At 45.3% G+C, this 11,401-nt stretch overlaps 1 protein-coding gene across 1 annotated transcript; it reads left to right on the top strand.

Annotated features, from left to right (window-relative positions):
- The first annotated feature begins 2,663 nt into the window (after positions 1–2,663).
- Positions 2,664–8,127, top strand: GPR78 (G protein-coupled receptor 78). The gene is made up of 3 exons (XM_074148140.1): positions 2,664–3,331; positions 3,922–4,035; positions 7,890–8,127. The coding sequence occupies exons 1-3, from the start codon at positions 2,664–2,666 to the stop codon at positions 8,125–8,127; spliced, it is 1,020 nt and encodes a 339-aa protein (XP_074004241.1).
- Positions 8,128–11,401: the final 3,274 nt, after the last annotated feature.

The raw sequence follows: 11,401 nt of genomic DNA, 5'->3' as shown, positions 1-11,401 counted from the left end.
AGAAATTATGTGTGTATGTGTAGAAAAAAGAGAGAAAGAGACAGAAGTTGCCTTCTGTCTGGATCCAACAGAAAATAGCTTCTCAAGTAGCTATCACAGTAAGAGAACAGCACATCTAGGTTGTCTCTGTGATGATATAAAATAGCATCTACCCCACCTGACATCACTACACAGACAGCCTCTAATCCCAGATGGTTAACATAAAAGCTCCATAACCTTGTGATACTGTTAAATGAAAGGTAAGTCATAGATGGGTTCTGACTAGTAGGAACCTCAAGAATTGCTGCTGTGAGAGAGGGAGTAATTGCAGGACCTCTGCTCTGCATGGGTACAGCCAGCTTCTCCCACGATGGTTCAGTCCTTCCCAACCCTCTATGCAGTGTTTGGCTCCACAATGTTGATTCCCTGATGACAGAAGCACAACAAATGAACTCTGAGATAACTGGTATTGTCATGCTTTTGTAGATGTGGGTTTTTTCCTCAAATGCTTACACAGATATATATTGGATTTTTGCTTGTCAAGCATAAGCAACGTCAAATGTATCTGCTCTTTTTTAACTTTGGAAATGACAGCTTTCTGATGAAAGAAAACATTCATTTTCTATCCATCCTGAGAACTAGTACAGTACTGGTTCTCTTCCAAATAACACATCTTATGTCTTGTTGCTTTGTTCTTTCCTTAGGACATATAACTTACCATAGCAAGTTTTTCAGTTAGGGCCTGATCCAAAACTTATAACTGCTGTTGGAAAAAAAAAAAAAAAACCAAAAACAAACCACCAATGCCTTCAGGCTCTTTCAAGCAGTTTTATGTGCTGCTTTTCACACAGTGGTCACACTTGCGTGACAAGGCTACATTGTAGAGACAATATACACAATACAGCATTTCCTTAGGATAGCGGGAAAGCTACCTTTTCTTCTTCTTTTTCTTCGTGTCAGTTCTGGCGATCAACTGTAAAATGTGACAGTGATTAGAAATGGCAGCTTTTTTCTGTACTAGTGTTTTGATGCACCAAAACTTACTCCCTCTTTTTTTCCTTTTTTTTTTTTTTTTTTTTTTTAATCTAAGACAAAGATTTATGGAATCTTTGGGAATTAGCCGTGTGATTCACTTTCCTGCCAGGTGCAGAGGGAGAATTTCTGGCCTCTTTCTTGTCTGTCTTTTCAGGTTTTGCCACAATGTGACAAACGAAAGAACCTTTCTTACCATCACACTGTTGTGATAACAGTGTAAATGGGAAATAGTAAGAGAGAGACTTTAGTCTTCCACAGAATGTGCCAGCACCACCCTAATGTGAGCACTTGTTCACCCAGCTGGGGCTTTAAATGTGTGAGTCCAAGCAGCCAAAGTGAAGTCTCTAACCAAGCAACATCCCTCACAGTTGGCCAATGGGGACAATGTGAATACCCAGAGGGCAACCATAGCTCCTCTAGGCACTATGAAATTTTTATTTCATAGGGAGAAGGGCAAGTAATCCCTCAGATGGAGGGGGAGGGAACCTTCCAAGGGGCACAGACACTAGCTTTTCAAAAGATTCCAGGAATGCTGGATGCAGCCTGTGCACTCAAGGTGTGCCTGACCACAGAGCAGGGATTAAACTACCAACAGCTCGTCGCCGGGTCTTATCCTTCCTGAGCTGCGCATAAGCGGAAAGTTGGGCTTCCTGTCGCTCTCGCTTGGCGGTCCGGGAGTGGATCAGACCGACTCCGCGATCCCTGGCTGAGCCTGTGCCTCGCAGCCGCTCGTCTGCGCATGAGTCGCCGCGGGAGGCTCCGCGGCTGGAGTATTTCAGGGGCTGGGCACCGGGGGAAGATGCTCAGTGCCTGACGGAGGCCGTGCGCCCGGCGGAGGGGGGACCCGCGGCGGGACATGGAGAGGGCGCCGGCGCGGGGGGGACCGCGGATGCCGGCCTGAAGCCGCGGCGGCGCGGCCGTCGGGGCAGCGCCCGCTTCAGCACCGCGGACAGCGCGCAGGGGCACCGCGCCCAGCGGCTCCGGCCCCGATCCCCCGGCCCCGGCTCCCCGCCATCCCCGGCCCCGCATCCCGCTAACCCCGCCCCGGCTCCCCGCTACCCTCGGCCCCTCTCCCCCAACCCCGGGACCTGCTATCCCTGGCCAGGCTTCCTCAGCCCCGGCTCCGGCTCCGCTCCTTTGGCCCCGGGACCCTCTGCCCGGGCTCCCCGCTACCCCCGGCCCCGCTACCTCCGGCTCCGGTTACCGGACGCTCCGGAACCGCTAGCCCCCGACTCCGACCCCGGGTGCCTCGACCTCCCTCCCCACTTCGTCTATACCTCCCCCCTGCCCTCGGCTCCTCTCCCACTCCTCCTCGACCCCGCTCCCCCGCTGCCTGGCACCGCTATCAGGAAACCCGAGCCCCGCTCCCCCGCGGGTCCTCTCCCCTCTGCCCCGGCCAGCCGCCCAAACCCGCTCCCCTCGCCCCTCTCTCTGCACCTTCGGCTCTGCTCCCCGCCCCCTGTTCCTCTCCCCACACCCCGCTGCCTCCGGCTCTGCTCCCCGCTGCCGGCTCCGCCGGCACCTGCGCCCCGGCCCGCGCCGCCGGCAACATGCGCGGGCGGCCGCGGGCGGCGGCAGGCGAGGCTGCGGTGCCGGCTCGGATGCCCCCTTCCTCCTGCCCTCGCCCGCTCCAGGCGACCCGCTGAGAGATGGACTTGGCAGGCGTGCTGCTGGCGTTGCTCCTCGTGCTGGTGCTGGTTGTCTCTCTGCTCTCCAACCTGCTGGTGCTGCTATGCTTCGTCTACAGTACGGAGATCCGCAAGCAGGTCGCCGGGGTTTTCCTGGTGAACTTATCTTTTTGCAACCTGCTCCTCACCGTCCTGAACATGCCTTTTACCCTGCTGGGGATCCTGAGGAACCAGCAACCCCTCGGGGGCTGCGTCTGCAAAGCGGTGGGTTTCCTGGAAACTTTCCTGACTTCCAACACGATGCTGAGCATGGCAGCGCTCAGCATCGACAAATGGATTGCCGTGGTGTTCCCCTTGAGCTACACCAGCAAGATGCGGTATAAGGACGCTGTGATACTGATGGGCTACTCGTGGCTCCACTCCCTCACGTTCCCCTTGGTATCCTTGTTTTACTCGTGGGTAGACTACAACAGCGTTTATGCCTCTTGCACCTTACACCTAAAGGAAGAGACAGAGCGGAGAAGGTTTACAGTGTTCACCATCGTCTTTCACTCCACCAGTTTCATGCTGTCACTGGTGATCTTGTGTTTCACCTATTTAAAGGTGTTGAAAGTTGCCCGGTTCCACTGCAAGCGGATAGACATTATTACCATGCAGACTCTGGTTTTGCTGGTGGATATCCACCCCAGGTAATGTGTGTGTGTTCGTATTCACAACCCCGGGCACTTGCGGTAGGTACCCCGGGGAGAGAGGATGTCCTGCCTCCCCAGCACCCTTTCCTGCACCCCTGCCTACCCCGGCCACATGGCGAATCCTTCTGCCTCTAGTTTCAGACGCTGCTTATAGTGCCAGAAGACGGTAGATTGTGCATTTGTAGCCTGCTTTGTTTAAATGCTAGTTCCGCTCGCTGGGTGCTCCCACTTGCCCGAGCTCCCTTTGACAGGGAGCCGCTGCTCTAGCGAGCGCGACCAACTCCAGAATCAGGGGGACCGGGACTGCGCTCCCCTCCCCGGGAGCTGGCCCCCTCCGGGGCCGAGTCTGCCCTCTCCCGGGAGATGTCACCCTCCGGGGCCGGGGCTGCCCTCCCCTCCCCCGGGAGCTGCCCCCCCCTCCCCCGGGAGCTGCCCCCCTCTCGGGTCGGCGCAGGGCTGCCCTGCCCTCCCCTCCCCCGGGGCAGGGGCTCTCCGTCCGGGAGTGAATCCTTCCCCCCTCCCCTGGGCTCACATCTCTCCTCCTCGCTTCTTGCCTTAACCCGCCAACTGCTCTTTTCCCTTTGCAGTGTGAAGCAGCGCTGTCTTAATGAGCAGAAACGGAGGAGGCAGCGGGCTACCAAGAAAATCAGTATTTTTATAGGGTCGTTCGTGGTCTGTTTTGGTCCTTACATTATCACCAGGTTAGTATCGCCTGTTGGGGTAGGGAAGCTTCTGGGACCGGTATGCCTGCTGCTGTGCAGGTGCTCGGCGGGGAGTACAGCTAATTTTGGGGTGCCAGAGCCTGACAGAGACCCGGGGCCAAGCCTGCCCGCAGCCTCTAGCTCTCCTTTCCTCATTGCAGCCAGGTCTGGGTACCTCTTGCCAAGAGCAAGAGGCTTTTAGGACAAGTACCAGGAATTAATTACATGCCAGTGAGAGATGAAAGCAGTTTAAAACACTCGCCACCCTTCCTTGTTAGCACAACCTAGAGCAATAGAGAGGAAAGCAGACAGCTTTTTCTGATTAGCTCAGGTCTTTTTTTTTCTTTTTTTTAAAAGCATAAGGCCAAACTTGCTGCTATTGGAAGATGAAGTGACATAATTTAAATTTATCCAGGCTGATAATTTGTCAGATAAGCTTTGTGTCTGGAAACATTAATGTCTGTAAATATATTGCTAATGGTGCAGCATGGCCTTGTGATGAGGTGCGAGAGTTATCTCCCAGGAAAAGCAATAATAAAAAGTATAAGTAATATGACTCTCAACTGGTCAGAATCACTGGTGTCCACCCGGGTGGTTTGCACTTTTTTTAAATAGTCATGTATCATTCTCATTGCGTACTTGCATAGTCTTTATACAACATATGGTTATTATTTTTAAATCTTGCATAAATCAGTGAGCTGGAAGCCAGCGTAACTCTACTGAATTGTAGCACCTCAGGATTTAGCTTTTCATCTCTAAACTGAAATGAATTACATCTTTCTACTAGTGATTTTTTAAAAAGTCTTCCACTTCACAGTGTGTACAAGACACACTTGAAGAGAACCGACTTCTATCAAGGAAGGTTCACTAGTCTTTGCAAAACCACCCTGGTGATGGCTGCCAGGGTCTGCAGCCACAGAAACTGGCCATCTTTAGACCACTGATCTTACACAGTCACATATACATATACGCCACTCATGATCACTGTAATTGCCCTTTTCTTTCATGGGTAGGGGGACAGATTGAGGCCAGTGCACAAAAATGGCAATGTTTTCTAACCTTTAGGATGACATTTCTTTCAGTTCCCATTTATATGTTGAAAGGGATTCCTGAGTGATTGCCTAGATAACTGCATTTTTTCTGCAGTGGAAAGGATTATTACAAATATTAACATTACATCAGAGTTAAAAGGTTAATTGATCACTGTTCAGTACATTCTGAGTCATTTTCTGTTCACTTTTGCCATAATCAGGATAGAATTATATTGAGCAAAGTGGATTTTGCCATCTTCTTTCCATCCGAACATTACCAAGCTCAGCAAATTCCAGCATTGCCACATTTTTCAGGGTGAAGGTATTTCTCATAAACTTCTTAAATAAAAGTGGCTTCCTTTTTCATCCTTGCATTTGGCAAATGTGAGATGGTTCATTCTCTGTGTGTGACAAACTGGTACCTCGTGTGTCTCGAGAGAGAAAACGGAGGGTTGGTTTATATAAATGTGTGTGTCAAGGTACAGCTTCTGTCTCAGTCACAAACACCCGAGGTGGTTCAGTGATAGCAAAATGGGAAGTATTTAGGGAGGATATCCTCAAAGGCTCTTTGCCCCAAAGGCAAGACAGTGTCCAAGCAGAACTAGATAAAAGGTTATGGTGGCAATGAGGTTGGAGGACTTGCTGCCCATGCCCATTTCTCCATTTTTCCCTCATTCTGGTTTTTAGAGGGGTGGCACTAAAGTAATCTCTACAGAGAGATCTCCTCCTTTGTTTTCTTGCTCTCTGGCCTGGTGACTCAGTTTGTGTTGTGAGCTCAGTATTTGCTCCTCATTTCAGAAATGTGAATGAGATTATGATCATCAGCAATATATTCGTCTGTTCACTAAGAGCCAACAGATGAATTTCATCATTTCTGTAACAGCACTGAAAAGAAGAAAATGAAACTAAGATGCATTCAGATGGATATTTCTAAGGCTGACTTGATTCGGCCAGGCCCATTATCTTATTAAAAACTGTGCAATTTTTCTTCTGTTGGCTTCAGTGCAATTATGTTTGGGCCCATAATACATTAAAGGAACACATGGTAATACATCTATTTTCATGACTGAAGGATACCTTACTCTTCCTATTTAGTGTCTTTATAAAAATGTCAATTGTGTAAATATCAAATGTATATTTCTTGTATTAGGACAATACACAGGAGGGGATAAACCCAAGCAACCATGTAGCAAGTGTCATTTATTGTACATTTGTTTATTTCTCACATTTTGTGTCTGGTACATTTATTCATTCCTTGCATTTTGTGTCTTCGTGTGCTCTCTGTTTTAAAGTCACTGGAATTTTTTCCAAGCAGCTTCAAAAAGAAGTCATCATTTTTTTAAATGCACTTGCCATAGGAGTGATTTCTCTTTTATGCACACAAATGAGAAATTTTTCTGTCAGAATTCAACCACTTGTTGCAATGTTCCATCCTAGCGGTGGTAAATCAGCTTTTCTATGCAGAGGGATCGGAACAGCTTCAAAAGTCAACGCCCTGCAAGTTGGGAGCTCTGCACTTTGGAAGGAAGCCAAAAGGTTCTTCAAGCCTTGAGAAAGCTTCTGATCTTACATCTTCAAACAGTGATGTTTTAGGGTACAGAAAAGGGCTATTTTATCTCATGGTACTTTTTTTTTTCTTCTGGAATGAATATAGCAAAAATATAGCAAAATTCTTGCTGCTACAAAAGGTTTCACAAAAGATGTGCAGATAACAAAAACTTCTCACCCTGTTCTTTCCACTTTCCTGAAGAGTTTGCCCACTGCAGATGAACTATATGCCAGACATTTGCTGGAATAGTCTAAACGTTTACTCTCACTTCTGTGGAAAAATTCTTTTACTTAGTTGCAGTTTCTGCACCCATGATTAATACACCCTTCTCAACTGAGGTGCTGAGGCCACTAATCATCCGTGAAACACAGAGCAGGAGACACAGGTCTGGAGACAGCTGGCTGGTCATATAATGATGATAAAAGTGTTGTCTCCTTGTTTTCTTTGGCCAAACTAGTGGTCAGCCAAGTGCACACAGAAACTTTCACAGGTAAGTAGATGTAGTTGTGCTCCTAAGCATACTATGGGATTGCAGGTGCCAACCAAATCTCTCTGAGATACTGCCCTGTTGCTCATATGACAACGGTCTTATGTGAATCCTCTTTGCATATTTTATAATTCACATCAGTTGTGTAATGCGGGTTCACTGATCTGTATCTGAGGGGGTGGATTCAGTGTTCTAGACCAGGTTTCTGGTGTCATTTGAGATGCTGCATAGTGTCCAAAACCTCTACAAAGAATGGCAGATATGACACAGGAGCTAGAAGAGACCCACAACTTCCAGGAACAGCAGCCTGATGCCAAGGGGGCTATGCCCAAGTGTCTCAAGTGTCACTAGACAGCTGTACTTAGGCAGCTGAGTTGAGTGAGCCTGGATACCCCAAGTCACATGTGTTTATCTCAAGTTTGCCATGGGAGAAGAGTAGTTGATTATGTCACCAAGATTTTTGTCCACTTACTAGCACAACTCTCTAAATTCAGAAAGTGAGCAATAAACTGAAGCTCTTTCTTATCTCCAATGCATGGGAGCACTGACACTGAAAACACACTTTTTCTCTCTCTATAGAGGGAATGATTGTTGTATTCCAGCGGCCTTGCTAGAAAATTTCCCTTTGCCTTTATTGAATCCAAGGAGTCAGGGCCTTTTTTCTGCAGGGACCATGTGCTGTAAGAAAATAAGTGATACATTAATGTTTCATGAAGCATGAGTTTAGCACTGGGCTCAGTGTGAATATAACACTCAAGTGTTTCCATCTCTCTTTAATGTTTAACAGGTTGATAGAGCTCCTTCCTTTTGTTACCATAAATTACTACTGGGGAATTATAAGCAAGTGCCTCACCTACAGTAAGGCTGCATCAGATCCATTTGTTTACTCACTTTTACGTCAACAGTACAAAAAAGTTCTGATCAACATCGTCAATAGGATACTTAAGAGGGACCTGTACCCATCGTCGGGGTACAACAGCTCTCTGGACACTGAAAACGATTACTGCTTGCACAGAACAAACTAACAACATGAAAAGCATTCCCCTTCGAGTGAGACAGATGTTTGCTGCTGCTGGAAAGCTGCCTTTTCCCTCTCATGCTGACAGTGGTGACAGCGTCTCCAGGGTGTGAAAGCTGCATCAATGCGATGCATTTTATTGTGGACTTTCATGAAAGGCTCTTCCCTGGTCTGCAGCCAAGTACAATATATGGCAAAGCCTTGTTCCTGAGCAAATGAAGTAGGCTTGAGGGGTCTTAAGAGAGCCTTTGGAGGCTTTAGAGAAGCTTAGAGAGCTTTTAATGTTTCATGTCTGAAGACCCGGTATATTTTGGAGCGTCCCACATCAGATGTGATATTCCAAACTTCTTCTGGGACCACAGGAATCCCCAGCTTGGAAGGAGAGGTTCAGAGTCCTCCGTGCTGCACATGTAACTTGGCAGCCCTGGATCTGCTTGGTTAGTTTCAAACATTACAAATAAATCTTTTAATTGATTGATTCATTGTATTGGTGCCTCAAGTGAGTGATATGGGTCAGCACTTTGAATCTGAGATTGTTATTATTAGTAGTATTTATTACTAGGCATCATGATTGTAACATAGCCTTTAGGAAGTGGTACATATATTTGATATGCCAGTATTCTATCAAGCATAACCAAAGTCCACATATCTGAGTTACTAATATTTAGCACTTCAGTGGTATGTGATTATAATAATTGCAGCAACTGTAACAAAGATATATATGGAATTTAGTTAAATAGCACTGTAGTTCCATCACTGAGCTAGTAGTCCTATTCAAACAAGCTTTTATTCAAGAAAAAAAAAAAATCAGTTAGAGAGTAGAAGTGACAGATACCACTGTGTTTAAGATATATTACTTCAGAAGCTATCTGTTTTCAAAGAACAGGCTAAAATATATTAATTCTTTTTAAGGGGTACATGATGTGTAAAATATTTCATGCATTGGCTATATTTGGTGGATTGTAATAATATTGTACAATCTTTTCTTTTATAATGATCAATTGATTTGGTGATTTTAACTGATATCAAGAGATATCTGAGAGATATTATAACAGACCCGCTGCCAAATGCCCAGAAACACAAAGCTGCTTTATTATTATATGTATTTTTCTCTTTTATTTATTTATAAATCTAAACAGCCTTTAGGAAAATGTGGGAATTATTTTTGAACAATGTTCTTTTGATTGTATAAGACATGATTCAAAAATTCTATGGCATTCAATAAACTACTATTTTCTAATCAAGTACATAAGGGGAAAATTAAAGCAATTTTAAAATATATTTTAAGAAAAAAGAAAGACAGAAGACAGTCAAGAACACTTATTTTTTATGTAACAATGGACTTAACCCTATTAAGCATTGAGAAGACTCTTCCTGGTCAAAGTAAGCATATAAGCATGTGATTAGGCACAAATAGAATTTCCTTTGAAGTTAACGGCTCTATTCCTGTGCTGAAAATTAAGTGCACACTTAACTGTTCTGTAAAATCACTGTTGAGTGGTTAGCACATTGAGAGGGTTTTCCCCACCATCCACAATGCGGAAGGAGAGCACCTTATTGCAATCCCATTGAAGTCAAGGAAAAGTGATGCTGCGTAACAAATACAACAAATACAATGTTCCTTATTTCCTGCTTTTAATCTCTGAGGCCTTTCTGATGCTTTTTTTTTTTTTTTTTGCCATGCGAGTACCTTAGGCCTCTGTGTTTTGCATCTATAGTTCTGCCTGTGTTTAAAACGAATGTACTATAATGGTTTTGTCTTCTTAGTAAAGTATTTGTATTCTCCAATTTTGTGTAAATACAGTATTTCAGACAAAAAAAAAAGTTGTCTATGGAATCTTTCCAGTTTTACTATCTTCCTGTCTGCCTCCACATGCTTCCCCCCCCCCCTGCCATGCCACTACAAAACCTGATGCTTCAGTCTTTCATTTCAGGTGCAACGTAGGGACCAGATATCTCTGGGGAGGGGTGGGAGGGATGCTATATTTTCAGTTATTTTTAGCTAGGTTTGTGCCAAAAAGTTTTGATAGGCTACAGCATTTATCTGTGAATAAACATGAATTTAATGATACCTACAATTGTTAGCTTAGCTTTGATTTCCTAAACAAAATGGCTCTCACTAAAGAGGAATGTTACATACAGTTAAGTGTATTAAATTGTCACCTCCAAGATACACAAATGAAATAAATCTTTACTTTGATTTTTTCTATTTTAGTATGAAGAAAATAGTAGAGGAAAAGAAAAAAAAAAACTTTAAACCTTTTACAGTAATAAACTTCTAAAGTTATTCAACTACAAGCCACATTTTAAAGGTATAACACAGGACATAGTTAAACCGCTACATCTGCTATTAAGTTAATTAATGAAGTCTATTCATGGTAGCTGAGGGTGTTGTCATGCCTACACTTTACAATACCACTCAACCTCACAAGGCATTGAACGTGCCAGAGGTGCTTAGGTCTAGATGTGGGGGTGAGGGGGGGAGAAAAAAAAGCATTTTGAGCCTGTGCTGGGTGTTCCAAAACGCCTTTTAGATTTAGTTTCCATAGAGAATTAGGAAGCTAAGGTCTAACGTATGCTCCAAATGTAAAGACACCAGAAACTAAGGAAGGGCGAGGACAGCTGATGAGGAGATTACAACATTTCTCTTATGAGGAAAGGCTGAGGGACTTCTTGGGTCTTTTTAGTCTGGAGAAGAGAAGACTGAGGGGGAATCTGATCAATGCTTATAAATACCTAAAGGGTGGGTGTCAAGAGGATGGGGCCAGTCTTTTTTCAGTGGTGCCCAGTGACAGGACAAGAGGTAACGGGCACAAACTCAAACATAGAAAGTTCCATCTAAACATGAGGAGGAACTTCTTTACTTTGAGGGTGGCAGAGCACTGGAACAGGCTGTCCAGAGAGGTGGTGGAGTCTCCATCTCTGGAGACATTCAAAACTTGCCTGGACGTTAGACGCGTTCCTGTGCAACCTGCTCTAGGTGGACCTACTCTGCAGTGGGGTTGGACTAGATGATCTCCAGAGGTCCCTTCCAACCCCTATTATTCTGTGATTCTGTAATTTCCATAGAGAATTAGGAAGCTAAGGTCTACAGTTTGCTCCAAATGTAAAGACACCAGAAATTAAGGAAGGGCGAGGACAGCTATAGTCCTCAGAGTCTTGATTTGCAATGAAGTTTAAGTGCTTTGTTTAGTATTACCAGAAGGCATCTTCCTCTGCTCAGTATGGACAGTCAGTTCTGCAGGTAAATTTTTCTTTCTCTCTTCTCGCCACCCTCTCCC

The sequence above is a fragment of the Numenius arquata genome, chromosome 5 (assembly GCF_964106895.1).
Source record: "Numenius arquata chromosome 5, bNumArq3.hap1.1, whole genome shotgun sequence".
NCBI classification, from domain to species: Eukaryota; Metazoa; Chordata; class Aves; order Charadriiformes; family Scolopacidae; genus Numenius; species Numenius arquata.
Note: the sequence above shows the minus strand (reverse complement) of the source record. Positions and strands in the feature narration are given on the sequence as shown.